This window comes from Pongo abelii, chromosome 14, assembly GCF_028885655.2.
Source record: "Pongo abelii isolate AG06213 chromosome 14, NHGRI_mPonAbe1-v2.0_pri, whole genome shotgun sequence".
NCBI lineage: Eukaryota > Metazoa > Chordata > Mammalia > Primates > Hominidae > Pongo > Pongo abelii.
Genome location: NC_071999.2, coordinates 33,307,499 through 33,323,813, shown reverse-complemented (window position 1 = coordinate 33,323,813; position 16,315 = coordinate 33,307,499). Strand labels below are relative to the sequence as shown.

Here is a 16,315-nt window from a genome sequence, read left to right as displayed (position 1 = left end):
AAAACTTTCTAGTAACCACGTTTTTTTAAAAGTAAAATTAATTTCATTTAACCCAATATATCCAAACTATTGTGATTTCAATATGTAATCAGTATTTTAAAAAAATATTACACTGCTTCAGTTTTTACACTTAAATCAATTTAAATAAAATCAAATAAACTGAATATGTTTCAGTTCCTCTGACACAGTAGCCACATTTCAAGTGCTCAAAAGCCACATGTGGCTCACAGGTACCATATTGGACAGTGCAGCTGTAAGCGTCTGAGAAGGAAGCAGTACCTGAATAGGAAGAGAGAAGGTGGGATTTGAATAGGTGGAGAGAAGAGAACAGACTTGCCCTGACATTTTTAGAGCCAAGACAAGAGTACCAGTGGAGACCCACAAACCATACGTCTAACTACTGACAAGTTCTACATCAAGCAAACAAGCCATTAAATACCTTTTAGCCCCCTATGGACAAATATACTTTCACGATGACCTGAGAGGTCAGGATCAATTTAGAGCTCTGAGACTACTCGGATTCCAGAGCAGATCACGGCAGCACCTGGCGGTGCAGAAAAACTAAATCGCCCACCTTCCCTCTCCGCCGCTTACCCTGTCCACACTGCAAGCGGCCATGCACCATGTGTGGTGTCTCCCAGCCCACACATCTAAGCTCTCCCCATGCCCCTCACAGATAGTCTCCTTTGGCCACTGCTTGGACAGACCCAGAGGTGTGAATACTGACAAGCAGTCTGATCTCAGGAGGCCAGACCTAGGGAAGAGCCAACCTAGAAGCAGATTTAAATCAGCCTTATAGGGAATTCTGAGATCCCAGGGACCTGGAGCATGATATAGGAATGGAGTGACACAGGCTGTGGGTAGGCATGCTCACTTGGCCCCATAAACTCTTCACATTGTGGGAAGAGCTGCCACCAGAACAGAGCTGCGACGGGGATCCTTCTTGCCTGGGACTGAGGGCAGTACTGGAAAAGGATGTGCTAAGAGGGGAACATCATGCTCACTTCCTTATTAATCAGTGTTCCCAATGAAAGCTAACTGATGCCTAGCATTAGTCACAGCACCAACATCTGGCTAGCCCAGAGTCTCATCACTGCATCATATTTCTACCCATGGTGTTGTTGCTGAAAGGGCCCAAGTTGATAAAGGTGATCTCCTGCTGAATTCAGGCAAATTCCCTCCTACCTCTCACCATATTGTACAATGTATAACCATGGCGGGGTGGAAACCTCTTCTAGATCCCAAGGCTTATCCATACAAAATGAGAATTCAATTCACACATACCTACTTGAAGCTTACAGTTCTTTTCCTCTAGAAATCCAAGAGCTTTAATCTTAAAACTGACACAAGTCCAGTCAACCAAGCCCTCATTGCCTGGAATATACTTTCCCTTAATCCTTTTCTACCAGTCCTGAAAAGTTCTGGTTTTGATTGTGATATTAGGTTAACTTGCTTACATTCATTATTAGTTTTTAAATAATTATTATCTTTCTCTCACTCAAATCTTTGTCACTAGAGATGAGAGTAAAGACTCAGGAATGTTGTACCTCATATGTCTATTTTTTTAAAAAAATGAACATGTATTTGTTCAGTGTTTATGCTTAACTCAGTGAGGGTAATGCTTTAAAAGTGCCTGTCTAAAATTTTAATGCTCTTCTTATCTAGATTTGGATCTTTACTGTTCCTCATTTCAATCATGTTGCCCCTTCTTTAAAATACAGTTACTTGGGGCCAGGCACAATGGCTCACGCCTGTCATCCCAGCACTTTGGGAGGCTGAGATGGGAAGACTGCTTGAGCACAAGAGTTCGAGACCAGCCTGGGAAACATGGCAAAATCCTGTCTCTACAAAAATACAAAAACTAGCTAGGCCTGGTGGCACGTGCCTGTATTCCCACCTGCTTGGGAGGCTGAAGTGGGAAGATCACTTGAGCCCAGGAGGTCGAGGCTGCAGTGAGCCATGATGGCACCACCACGCTCCAGCCTGAGTGTCAGAGCGAGACCCTGCCTCAAAACAACAACAACAAAAACAACAACAAAAAAATTTTTGAGTTGCCTTCCAAATTGATGAAAATGGTAAACTGTGGCCATTAGAATCCTTGACCGCTGCAACTCGAAACTTTGGCACACACTTGTACATAGCATCCACTTGAAACAAGCAGAACTTCCTGGTAACCATTCACTCTCTTTTTAAATAATATTTCCACTCTTCAGTGGCAGTAGAGCCTTCTTTATTTTTACCCAATGAATGAGATCCCTGGCATCCTTTTAAATTCCTATGCTTGTCCCTTTCATGAACTCAATGCACATGCCTGATCCAATTGAGTTGAAATATCTACCCCCAAGTATGCACCTTTATAAATAGATTACACTTTCATCTAACCCTGGGTTGAATGCCTCTTCTGAGCAAGGGTTGATTCTTCTCCATGACACCTCATAAGATGCCATGGATGTGATAATATGTTAGATGGATGAGTATTATTTGGTAATGATGATGACTGTGCTGAATTCGCCACAGATAGTTAAGTGTGGGAAGATTTCTTGTTTTCACTTTGAGGGTTAGAAGGCAATTCTTTCTTGGGTCTGTTTTTGTACTCAGACTAAAAAAAAAGTCAACATGAATTAAGGAGAAAAATCCCTCTGGGATTTTTATTTATCATCTTCCATGGATCAAAAGAGAATACCAAAGGGGTGAGACTGAGAAATAGTCATTTCTAAAAGGCTGTCTGATAACATAACAAATTAGCTTCAGTGACCATGTCCCCTATATAAGAAACAGGCCTCAAAACGAATTTGGTTCTTTGCTTTTCCTATGTGTGTGTTTTTGCTGTTTTGCTGGCACTCAGCATGACTATGGGTGTGTTAGCAATTACTGAGGGTGAAACAGGAACAGCACTGCCTTATCTCCCTGGTTTCCCAATGTCACTAAATGCATTTTATTTTGAGATTCCTGGTGGTGCTTGGCAAAGATAAACAAAATCTTCCATCAGGAAACCTGTGAGCTATTTCCACAGGAAGTTTCAAATCACTAAAGTAAATAGAAACTCTCTACACGATCTCAATGGTGTTACTTGGGCTCACTTGGGTTCTAACTACCAGGATGAGAGCTCATAAATGGAAAGTTTGTGGTCTTGTAAGAGTTGATTGCAACCAGTGCACAATTCCTCTGCTCTAGTATCTGTGTAAAAGTTGATGGCTGATGTTTTACTCCTCATGCTTGGAAAATGGCCCAAATATAAAAAGATGCTGAATTAGAGCAACTATTTCTGACACCTTATTGTTATCTTAAAAGTGACTGTCAGCTGCCCCTCCTGCATCTTCTGGCACATTCTTAGATTTTCATTTTAAAAGCAGGAAAACCTCCACTGGTATCCTCTCTCCTCAGCCACTGACGGCTTCGTAAGCCACTGTTACACCCCGCTCCCAGGTTCCAAATGAATACTTTGGCATTTCTTCAGACGTGACGCTTTATAATAAAGCCAAAGCTCAGAAAAATCAGAAAAACAAGCAAAGTGAGATTTAGGAAAGAGTTGATATGATATCTAATTTTGGACTATTGTCCCCTTAACGTTTAAAGGTTTCTTTATAGCTTTGTGTGCAAAGTATAATAATAATAGCATAACATAATGCTTTTCATCTTCAAAGCACTTTGTAAGATGTTGGCCCAAATTCTTTGCTCAAATGCAGATACAGCACTAGTAATAAGCAATGGGAAGGTTTTGAGAGCGGGTCAGTTCAGGGCCGGCAGACTTTTTAAAATCCTCCCATGAGACTGGGCCAAAATGATGCTAAGAAATTCTCAGCCCCAAAGTGAACTGATGGCCCAGGTTAGACATGCGGAGGGGAAGAGCTCATGGGGTGTTGACAGAGACATCTGGGAGATGGAGATGAAGGTGCCCAAAATATCTGAGACAGGTCTCAGTCAATTTAGGAAGTTTATTTTGCCAAAGTTAAGGACACATGTCTATGACACAGCCTCAGGAGGTCCTGACAACATGTGCCCAAGGTGGCAGTTGAGGTACAGCTTGGTTTTATACATTTCAAGGAGACATGAGACATCAATCAATATATGTAAGATGTACACTGGTTCCGCCTGGAAAGGCAGGACAACTTGAAGTGGGGAGGGGGCTTCCAGGTCATAGATAGGTGAGAGACAAATGGTTGCATTCTTTTGAGTTTCTGATTAGCCTTTCCAAAGGAGGCAATAAGGTATGCATTTGTCTCAGAGAGCAGAGGGATGACTTTGAAGAGAATGGGAGGCAGGTTTGTCGTAAGCAGTTCTCAACTTGACTTTTCCCTTTAGCTTAGTGATTTTGGGGGTCCCAAGACTTATTTTCTTTTCACAAAGATTAGCTGGGAATTGACATTGGAGAAAATGGCTTTTAATGACATAGCCACCTTCAGAACATGTTTAAAATATTTTTGAGAGCAAATTTGATTTTTAAAATTATTCTCTTTACCCCTCTATCACCCCCATTTTAGAATCTGGCAACTCTTCCAGATTAGTTGTCCGCATTTTCAGAAGAAAACTTTGCTCTCTCAGGTCTGAATAGAACCATCCCCATAAAAGAAGTCCTCAGTAAGTCAGTGGGCTCCTCTCTGGCCCACTGTGCCACTGGCCCACTGTGGTCTTTGCTGGACCAGGGCAAGTAATCTGGGACAGGAGCAGGAGGAGGATAGTGAATAACTGTTGCTTCTCACTGCAAAATTCTAGGACTAAAGTGGAATTGATTGGCACTTTACCTAGGACTTCCTATTCTCACTTGTTTGCAAACTATTTTGGATAAGTTTGACTGTAAGTGTGCCTTTGGTTTTTAGGACGAATTGCTCTTATGTTACTTCACTATTTTGCCCACTTGCCAGTGTCACTTGCCAGTAGGAGTACTGTACATGATTTTAAAAATAGGAAATGTGGCCGGGTGCAGTGGCTCATGCCTGTAATCCCAGCACTTTGGGAGGCCAAGGAGCATGGATCACATGAGGCCAGGAATTTGAGATTAGCCTGGCCAACATGGTGAAACCTCGCCACCACCAAAAAGTACAAAAATTAGCCCAGCGTGGTGGTGCACGCCTGTAATTCCAGCTACTCTGGAAGCTGAGGCAGGAGAATTGCTTGAACCTTGGAGGTGGAGGTTGCAGTGAGCTGAGATCATGCCACAGCACCCCAGCCTGGGCAACAGAGCGAGGCCCTGACTCAAAAAAAAAAAAGGCGGAAATAAAGTTAACACCCTAGTTGGAAAAAACATGCCACTTTGAAGAGCAACTTCAGGTGAATCAGGAGAAAATGCCATCCTAATAACTGTTCTGTTTTGCATTTCCTACCTCACTTCTGATGGAATGAACTTAGTTGATTCCCACCTGCTATGTTTACTCATTTACCCCAAATACTCATCCTTTTTAATGCGGATGCTGAGAGAATTTGTGCACGAACAATTCTTAAGATCTTTGAACATCTCATTAAAAGACACTGATTTTTCTGTGAACTGAAGTTCTTTATTCTTATTTTATAGATGTGCCAAATGGGTTTCATGTTAACTTGGAAAAAATGCCGACGGAAGGAGAGGACCTGAAACTGTCTTGCACAGTTAACAAGTTCTTATACAGAGACATCACTTGGATTTTACTGCGCACAGTTAATAACAGAACAATGCACTACAGTATTAGCAAGCAAAAAATGGCCATCACTAAGGAGCACTCCATCACTCTTAATCTTACCATCATGAATGTTTCCCTGGAAGATTCAGGCACCTATGCCTGCAGAGCCAGGAATGTATACACAGGGGAAGAAATCCTCCAGAAGAAAGAAATTACAATCAGAGGTGAGCACTGCAACAAAAAGGCTGTTTTCTCTCGGATCTCCAAATTTAAAAGCACAAGGAATGATTGTACCACACAAAGTAATGTAAAACATTAAAGGACTCATTAAAAAGTAACAGTTGTCTCATACCATCTTGATTTATTGTCACTGTTGCTAACTTTCAGGCTCAGAGGAGATGCTCCTCCCAAAATGAGTTCGGAGATGATAGCAGTAATAATGAGACCCCCAGGCCCCAGCTCTGGGCCCCCCATTCAGGCCGAGGGGGCTGCTCCGGGGGGCCGACTTGGTGCACGTTTGGATTTGGAGGATCCCTGCACTGCCTTCTCTGTGTTTGTTGCTCTTGCTGTTTTCTCCTGCCTGATAAACAACAACTTGGGATGATCCTTTCCTTCCATTTTGATGCCAACCTCTTTTTATTTTTAAGTGTTGAAGCTGCACAAACTGAATAATTTAAACAAATGCTGGTTTCTGCCAAAGATGGACACGAATAAGTTAATTTTCCAGCTCAAAATGAGTACAGTTGAATTTGAGACTCTGTCGGACTTCTGCCTGGTTTTATTTGGGACTATTTCATCTGCTCTTGATTTGTAAATAGCACCTGGATAGCAAGTTATAATGCTTATTTATTTGAAAATGCTTTTTTTTTTTTCACGTTAAGCACATTAATCTTGAACTGGAGCTTCTAAAATTGGCCCCAGGGGTGCGAGATGTTGGTGTAATTCAGAGATAGTAAAGGTTTATCGCAGTGTAAATTATGAGTCCATCCAAATCAACGTCCCCTCCCTCCTCTCATGCGATCCAGGTAATTATGCAGTTAGTGCCACAGTAGACTAGCCTAGCAAAGGGTTTGCTCCTTGCTGTCTCTGACTGCACTGCACAGCTATTGATGGCACCTGAAAGAAAGTGGATCATGCCTTAATTTTAAATATTCCTGTCCTCTGGTTATTATTTTAAGGAACTTTATCATGTTAAAATGACAGCATTCAAAGATATACCACAATCAATTTATCAAGGAAATAAAGGCTATTGTAACCAGAGATTTAATGCATTCTTCTAAATGTAAATTTAAAATTTGCCCTTTAAAAAAGTCCACTTTCCCCATATGCAAATGTTAATAGGATTTTTATGGGGATTAAGAAGCGGCAAAACTACAGAAGCAGAATTCAAAGTAATTTAAAAAATACACACCAGTTTTAAATCAAGAGAAGTTGTAATCTCTTGTTTTAAGTTTGCATTTGAGGGAAAATGACTTTTTCACCAATTTAATATGCATTGTTCTGTTGTTTTTATTTATGATTGATCATTATATTTGACTTGCATAAACTATTAAAAAAAAAAAAACTATAATGACCAAAATAGCCATGGCTGAGAAACACAGTGGCTGGGCAGTTCAATAGCAGGTGACAATATGACAACTTCTCAAGCTTGGGAACTCACCAGACTGTTTCCTCCTTTAGGTAACAGATTCTGTCCCACGGCTAAACTTGTCTTTCACGTGGGAATTGCTTTTGTCAAACGTGAAAGAGTAAACAATAGCATTTCCCCAGAATGCCAGTTTTATGGAGCCCCAAATGCTCTGAAAACAATTAGTAACCTGGAAGTTGTCAGCCCAAAGGAAAGAAAAATCAATTGTATCTTGAAATTTTACCTATGGCTCTTTGGCCTGGCGTCTTTGTTCATTATAAGTTAGTGTGTTCCTTCAGGAAACAATGCCTTAATACCATAGAACATGGGGGCCTTAATAGTTGCTAACATTAAAAAAGCAAACAGAATGATTCAGGGATCCTTTTGAAAACAAAATGGTGAATTGGACATGCAGAACCTACCATTTCCTTCCCCCGTTTGCAATTTTTGTGGGGAGGAGAGGATGTTAGTATTTACAAAAGATGATTTTAAGAACTTCCAAGAGATGAGTTTAAGAATTCCATAGAGTATTAGTTGTTCACTGTGTAATTAATCCTTCCGGAGAGTCTTTTTTTAAAAAAAAAAGAAATTTTTGGGTGGGTTTTGTTTTTTATTAGTTACCCTAGGGGTATGTTACCCTGGGGTAGGAAGGGAGGTGAAGATAACAGAGTTGGGGAAGAAAAAAGAAGAAAAAAGGAGCCTAAAATGGGGAATAATTGAAATGGAATTGGGGGTGTGAGGCTGGTTCCTCAGTCCCCATTCCAAATGGAGGATAGAAGCTGTGTATTTATGTGACCTGGCAGATCTCTGGGGCCATAACACTGAAAAGTGAAAGAACCTGGTGGGCAGCTATCTTTGGCTACTGATAACCAGCAGAAATGTCTGTTAATTCTGATTTTCTCAATTTGAAGGGATCAGGTACACTGTTAAATTTTGGAAAGCCACTACCTACTTCCATCAAGTAGCTTAGGTTTTGAAATATGGGTTCAACGCACCTCCCTTATTCAAAACGTCAAAGTAGATTATCATAATGTATAAAGTAAGAATTGACAAAATATGATTCCTGGGTTGATTGGTCATTTAGAAACTAGCCAAAAGTGAGACTTTTAACGTAGAACATTTTTCAGAAATGGGTACAAAGAAAAATGCATATTACTGTATATTTCAGAGTGTTTATGTGAACCTTGTATTTAATTGAGAGTCCCATGTACATTCTGCAGCCTTTTTGCTGCTTCTATCATCTGAAGTTTGTGTAGTACAAATAAGGCCTTTGGGATTCTTAATGACATTTATGTTAAAATGTTCTCTTCTCTTTAAACATTGTTTTCCAATCCACCTGTCAGGGAGTCCAAATCGTCTCTGTGTTGATGATGTTATACTTTGTAGCTAGAAAAATGGTTTTAGTGTTGTGGGCCCTATATTCAGACTTCCTTTTTACAAGACTGATGGGCCATGATAGATTATTTTATCATATTTAATGCATGGGAAATAGTAAGTGTGCTGAGGAAGCTATTAAAAATATAACTCAGTGAATTGGATCTGAGTTTTAAATGAGATATTTCAAAATTGGCTTGCCACTGTAAAAAGAGACTAAATAATAATATGATACTGTTCTTTATGATCTTGTCATGTTTCACTGATATGTTTGGGGTCTTTACTATGTAAAAAATGTCAAAATTGTAATGAGCAAGCATGTACAAGTAGTCATAAATCAAAGGTTTTAAACAGGACTGCATTTTCAATTAGGAAAAGCTGTTTGGCAGATAGCACCCAATGCAAAAACAGAAATATTGTAACGTTCTGCACAGTGGGCAAGATAAGATGGGAAAGACATGCTGAAAGAGGCAAAAGGATCATTGCTATCATTCATTCTACACTAGTTTGAAGAAGTTTTTATACATCAGTGCACTTCCTTCAGCACACTTTTTTGTCTTCAGATTTCATTTTTTATAAAATGAGAAGACTAATGATAAGCTATAGATATCAAAATTTATTGAGAAATCTGTTTCTCCTAACAGATAGTAACCCTGCCATGATATACTACTTCAACAATGTTATAAAAGTTATATGATAATATACATTTTAACCTGGGATTTCTAAATTGCTTTAACAAATGCTAATCCTGAGAGTTGCCCTGCAGGACTCAAAAGAGAAAGGTTTTGGGACGTGGCAGAACCCTGCAGGGACATGGAATCAAGGCCATTGCAATGTATCATCTTTGTAGCATTGTCATCACTCCTAAGCTGCCTTCACAGTTTTAGTACACTAAGATGAGGAAATCGAAAATGGGCAGAGAAAGCTCATACTGTATAATTGAAGACAGTGACAGAGAACGTGTCAGTTATGCCAAAACTCTTTTGATTTCTGTTCCAGGATTTCCAACAAGAGGGGAAAGGAATGACTTGGGTGGGTGGGAAAGACATTAGGAGTTGTTTTTATTTTTTACCTTGGAAGCTTTAGCTACCAATCCAGTACCCTCCTAACTAGAATGTATACACATCAGCAGGACTGACTACTTCATTAGAGATATACTGTACTCATTGGGGGCCTTGGGGGTACTGCTGTTCTTATGTGGGATTTTAATGTTGTAATGTATTGCATCTTAATGTATTGAATTCATTTTGTTGTACTATATTGGTTGGCATTTTATTAAAATAAATTGTATTGTATCATATTTGTATGTTTTAAGAGAAAATAATATAAAATACAATATTTGTACTATTATATAGTGCAAAAACTACAAATCTGTGCCTCTGCCTCTTGAATTAATTCTTTGGTTGCTTGCATTTGGGAAGGGAATGGAGGAAGGAAAGAATCAATAAAGCTTTCAAAGTTCAAGAAATTCTTCTGTTTGGTCTGCTGCCTTACAACTTAGGTTACTGACAGTTGAGTAACACAAACACACCCCCACAAATACATCAATCAAAACTCAAACAAAATTGTATTAGCCTATCACTACAACACTATATATTTATATAAAAATCATTACAAGACTATACACAAAATCATGTTTTTGATTTACAGCTCCTAAACTATTATGCAAAATCCTTGAGTTTTAGAAAAGCTCCTCTCAAAAAAAGGAAGGAAACTAGCTAGCTAGGCAAGAGCCTTTGTATTGAAATCTAAAAATACAAAATCTAGTCCTTGATTTCACTGTGTTGTAATAAATTTCAATTTATCGTAGCATCTTATTAAAGTAGAAGCAGCAGGTTAATGATTGAAGAGAAAGTGAACAAATGCAAATGAAACCTAGTAGTTGAGTTTTGCTGTTTCTCTGTGTATTTTAAATGTTGATATGCATAGACAATACAAGAATAAAGTTGACGAGTAATCACAACTCCCTTTCTTTCTTCACTAGATCAGGAAGCACCATACCTCCTGCGAAACCTCAGTGATCACACAGTGGCCATCAGCAGTTCTACCACTTTAGACTGTCATGCTAATGGTGTCCCCGAGCCTCAGATCACTTGGTTTAAAAACAACCACAAAATACAACAAGAGCCTGGTAAGAGACTTTTTTTCTTGCATTTATTATTTCTCATCTTTCATCAGCCCCTTTATCCCTTAACATTCCCGTCACCTGCTTCCAGTATGTATAGACCTACTTGCTGATAGAGCCCCAAACACTGGGATCTGGTTCATGCTGATAGCAACGTCCAGTGAGGAACAGTTGGGCCAGTTCCTATGCAGACAATATGCCTAACCCATAGAAAGATCCTGCAGAATCTATTCAGCTGGAAGGCTTTAAATAGTGCATTCAGAAAGAAATGAGAAGAGCCATGTAGAAAATGATTCAGTTCGCCATGACAGCTGGGAAAGTGAGCAGTTAGTTTCTTGGCTTTGAGGTATTGCAGAACTTGGAACACCTGGCATATATGAAGTTCAGAAAAGTAGATTTATAATCTCTTTTTCTTTCTTTCTTTCTTTCTTTTTTTTTTTTTTTTTTTTTTTTTTTTTTGAGATGGAGTCTCACTCTGTCACCCAGGCTGGAGTACAGTGACACCATCTTGGCTCACTGCAACCTCCTCCTCCCGGGTTCAAGCGATTCTCCTGCCTCAACCATCGAAGTAGCTGGGCAAGTAGTTGGGACTACAGGCATTTGCTGTCACCATGCCAGGCTAATATTTGTATTTTTAGTAGAGACAAGGTTTCACCATGTTGGCCAGGCTGGTCTCAAACTCCTGACCTCAGGTGATCCACCTGCCTTGGCCTCCCAAAGTGCTGGGATTTAGGCACACACCACTGCGTCTGACCAATTTATAATCTTTTAAATTCATCTACGCAGATGTTAAGGATTTGGTAAAAAGAAAACTTTTTAAATTGTGTTTGATCATACTAGTAAAAAACATAAATCTACACGAGTGGGTATAGGTTTATTTTCTTTCAACAATACATATAGTGCCATGGGATCCGTGGGGAATTAGTTCCAGCACCTTCTGCAGATTCCAAAATGCACTGATGCTCAAGTTCCTTATATAAAATGGTATGACATGGTATTTGCATATAACCTACACATATCTTCCTGCATACTTTAATCATCTCTAGGTTACTTTTTTTGTTTGTTTGTTTTTTGAGACAGTCTCACTCTGTCACCAGGCTGGAGTGCAGTGGCACGATCTCAGCTCACTGCAGCCTCCACCTCCTGGGTTCAAGCGATTGTCATGCCTCAGCCTCTCAAGTAGCTGGGATTACAGGTGCCCGCCACCACACCCAGCTAATTTTTTTTTTTTTTTAATTGAGACAGAGTCTTGCTCTGTCACCCAGGCTGGAGTGCAGTGGCGCGATCTCAGCTCACTGCAAGCTCTGCCACCCAGGTCACGCCACTCTCCTGCCTCAGCCTCCCGAGTAGCTGGGACTACAGGCGCCCGCCACCACGCCTGGCTAATTTTTTGTATTTTTAGTACAGATGGGGTTTCACCATGTTGGACAGGATGGTCTCGATCTCCTGACCTTGTGATCCGCCTGCCTCAGCCTCCCAAAGTGCTGGGATTACAGGCATGAGCCACCACACCCGGCTCTAGGTTACTTTTAATACCTGATACAATGCCTACACATCAATTCATGTGAACTCAATGTAGTACTTGGTGCGTGACAAGTTCTTTGGTTTTTGGAACTTTGTGGAATTTTTTGTTGAATTCACAGATGCAGATCCACATATACAGAAGGCTGACTGTACTTTTTTTTTTTTTGAGATGGAGTCTCGCTCTGGGCTGACTGTACTCTTAAAAACAACGAGACTTAAACCAATAAGTATAAACACTGTCTATTGCCTGCCTTATAAATCTGTGGTTAAATAAGAGTACAATGAAATTATTTATGATTTTAATTGATATTCATATTTTATTAAAAATAAAATTGCCATTTATTTCCAATATTCCAACAACCTAAATCAAATAAATAGCAATATGGAGTAGTCCTTAAATGTAAGTCCTCTACACAAAATGAAACCTCCATTTGAGTTTGATGCACAGAATGGGGTTGTGGTATAACAACTCCAAATTTTAAGATATCTGCAAATGTCTTAGAGAGACCTTACACTCAGCAGGTTCAAAACCAATCACATCACTTCATTTTTCTCCATAAAGTAGCACCTCCTCTTATACTGACATCAAATATTTAATCATCCAAACTAGAAGGTGATGGCCTCGCTTTTGCCCTCTTCATCTAATCAATCACCAGACTGAGCAGATTACACCTACTAAATACTAAATATTTCTCAAATCCATTCCTTTCTCTGCTTCCCCATTATTCTCTCGGTCCAGGCACTCATTACCTAGGCTCTGAACACCTTCAGTGGTCTCCAAACTTGTCTCCCTATCTCTATTTGCATCTACTTTCCACACAACAGTATAAAATGCAGCTGTGAACATGTCACTTCCCTGCTTCAACTCTTCCACCGGCTCCAGCCCTTCAACTCTAACACACTTTGACGAAGTTCAAGAATCTGACAGAGAATGCCCTCAACATCTGGCCGCTGCCTACTTCTCTGACGTTATGCTCAGAGTCGCCTGCCTTGAACTTTATAACTTTATATTCCAGTAGTGCCAAACTCTGGTAGATCACTGCAGACATTATGCTGTTTAAACTCCCTATGCTTTCTTTGGTTCTTGTTTACTCTCTGCCTGGAGTACCTTCCCTTCCTTTGTCTCATCCCTTAAGACCCAGATTGGGTGTTCTCTCTCCAACTAGGTCTTACACAACTCCCACAAATAGGAGGCAGCTCCTCCACGAGTCTTTATTACTTATAACTGTTTCTACTTCTTTCTTGCTGACATTTTAAAAAATCATCAGTTCATGTGTGTCAGTATTACCTATGCATATTTCTACTCCTCTCTTATGTATTTTTTTAATCATCAGTTTATATATGTCTCCCCTCCAGAGGGCAGATAGTTTGTCTTATTTGTCTTATTTATGTCTCGTCTTTTTATCTTCAGAACCTAACACAGTGCTTGACAATTAATAAATAAATGTTCCATGAATGAATGAATGAATGGTTTTCAGAAAATCTTAGGCTGTCCTGAGCAAGCTCATAATGGTAGCACAAATGCCTGGATTTGGCATGGGGGTGGGGCCCGTATCATGGAAGTTTTAAAGCTGAAGGGACCTTTAGAATATCTTTAGTCTGACATGTAGAATGGAAAACTTAGGCTCAAAGAGGTAAAGTGATTTGCCCAAGATGACACACTACCAAGATGGGTAGTTTTGTGGAAAACTAGTCCCTTAAGATATTCTCCCAGAATAAAAGGATGAATAAATACATGAGTAAATAGCTTGTGAAAGAAACTGGTAAACTGTACTAAGTTTTTTTTGTTTTTGTTTTTGTTTTTGTTTTGTTTGTTTGTTTGTTTTTGAGATGGAGTCTTGCTCTGTCGCCCAGGCTGGAGTGCAGTGGTGCGATCTTGGCTCACTGCAACCTCCACCTCCCGTGTTCAAGTGATTGTCCTGTCTCAGCCTTCTGAGTAGCTGGGATTACAGACATCCGCCACCATTCCTGGCTAATTTTTTGTATTTTTAGTAAAGATGGGGGTTTCACCATGTTGGCCAGGCTGGTCTCAAACTCCTGACCTCAAGTGATCCACTCACCTTGACCTCCCAAATTGCTGGGATTACAGGCGTGACCCACTGCACAGGGCCAACTGTGCTAAGTTCTGTATTCCTCAAACTTACTTGATCACAAAATCCATTTTATGAAAGATTAGTGTAGGATGTTGAGTGATTCTTTGAAAGAAGTAAATGTGAAATAAGTTCAGTTTTTATAGTTTGGAAGTGGGTTAAAGAATCAGAGTTAAAATGATTTGGGAAGCTTAGGACCATTGTGAGACTAGAGGAGAGACAAGGCAGGAGAATGTGTCCCAGCAGCTACCACACGCAAAAAAAGAGTCCAGTGTGCTGGGGAGATCAGGGCTTGAGTCCTAGCATGGCCCTCATGAGTCATATAAGAATTTGGGCAACTCATTATTCCTTACTCTCGGAGCCATTTTTCCCTTATTTATAAAATCGGGATAATTCTGACCACACAGGGATATGGTGAGGTTTAAATGAGTTAACGTAAGCTGGCCCATAGTCACGGCTTGTTCAATGCTGCCTTCTGACCCACCTCATTTATACAGAAATTGTCCAGTGAGTTGGCAGAATTCACTGGAAGGCATCAGAGTTAATTAATAAGCTCAAATGTCAAACAACCCTAAAACAAAATAATACAGATTCTCCCCCCACCATCCCTCCACCACCCGGCTTTCTCTGATTTTCCGAGGGCCAAAAGAAGAATATCTAAAAACAGGTCATATAAACTCTTACACAAAATATTCTATAAATATCATTCTAGGATGCTACTATTTAGCAATTTAGCACTTATTAAGTTCAGCTATACCAAGTCATCAATTTTCTTTCTCTCGCTTCCTTTTATTCACTCTGTAAAACCACTATAGCCTTTAGGAAAGGGCTTTCTTAATTTTCTGGAGATAATCTTCCACATGTATATAGTTTCTGTAAAGTCCCATATGTAATATTCCCATTTGAGGAGCAAATGCAATAGCCAATGCAATATGCTCCATGACGATGACCCTTATGTTTGTATATATGAGTATCTTCAAAACTGCCAACTCTTTTATGACTATTTCTTTTTGTAAACCTATGAATAAAGGTAACCAAAGTGACAATCCCTGATTCGCCAACTGTTGCAAAACTGAAATGGAAGAATATTAAGATCATGCCCTGCAAAGACTGAAAAGTAGTACATTATGTACCCAGCCTTTAGCCAGCTTGACTGAGTTTTAAAACCCTGAAAATAAACTGTGTATCCTCTAGAGACTTGAGGTGCACCTTTTAGATGAAGCCTGGCAGCTCAAAAAGGGTTGATATAGCAAGAGAATTTTAGTGACCTTGGATCATTGATAGGATCCAGTCCATTATCATTGTTATTTTTTAAATGATAACTTGCTCCCATTCCAAAGAAAATATGAGAGAGGAAGTGAGGCACACACAAGGGCTCATGCTTTGTACAAGCGCCTATAAAATGCCTACTTGGGGTGGTTGGAGCTTTTTCCTCCCTTATCATTTCCTTTCAGGAAAAAACTTTCGGTGGGGCACAGCCATTCACCAGAAGAAAGGCAGTTTTAAGAAAGTGTTGTAAAAGCTGAGTAGTAAATTCTTGGGCCAAAGGGCATCAAGCAGGAATAAAAGGGATCTTAAGCGTGCAGGCCCTGGAATGCATGTGAACGGATTGCAAGAGAAAATCCTGGCCAGGGCAACCCAAACAAGAAGAGACACGGCCCTGCACACCACACTGCCTGAATACCTCGGGGGTGGCATCATGTCTGCTGCCCGTGCCCAACTCCCAGCATCGCAGTCAGGCTTCCCAGGGCTTCGATTGCTTGGCCCCATCCAGCTCGTTACCACTTACTTCCTGCTGCGCCCTGACATGACTCTTCCTCACTTTTTCCTTTCTCCTCTTCTCCCTTCAGCCCTCTGGGCCGTGGGCTGCCTTCAGTTCTTGCCTGAAAAATTCTCTTTCCTCTCACTATGTTGTTCTCCTCCCACTAATGCTTTTTTGTTTTGTTTTGTTTTTTTGAGACGGAGTCTTGAGCTGTCGCTC

General features: G+C 40.2%; 1 protein-coding gene and 1 long non-coding RNA gene across 5 annotated transcripts in view; one reads left to right on the top strand and one right to left on the bottom strand.

Annotated features, from left to right (window-relative positions):
• Window positions 1–16,315, top strand: part of FLT1 (fms related receptor tyrosine kinase 1) — a 192,305-nt gene that overhangs the window by 100,157 nt on the left and 75,833 nt on the right. For 3 of the 4 annotated variants that reach the window (XM_024230907.3, XM_054528852.2, XM_024230908.3), the window contains exons 13-14: window positions 5,510–5,818; window positions 10,580–10,726. In XM_024230907.3, coding sequence (XP_024086675.1) covers window positions 5,510–5,818; window positions 10,580–10,726 — 456 coding nt within the window. Of the gene's footprint in view, window positions 1–5,509; window positions 5,819–5,981; window positions 10,238–10,579; window positions 10,727–16,315 lie in introns of those variants that run through there. The other variant, XM_054528854.2, reaches the window with a different exon arrangement.
• Window positions 1–16,315, bottom strand: part of LOC129049463 (uncharacterized) — a 158,397-nt gene that overhangs the window by 71,242 nt on the left and 70,840 nt on the right. The window lies entirely within an intron of this gene.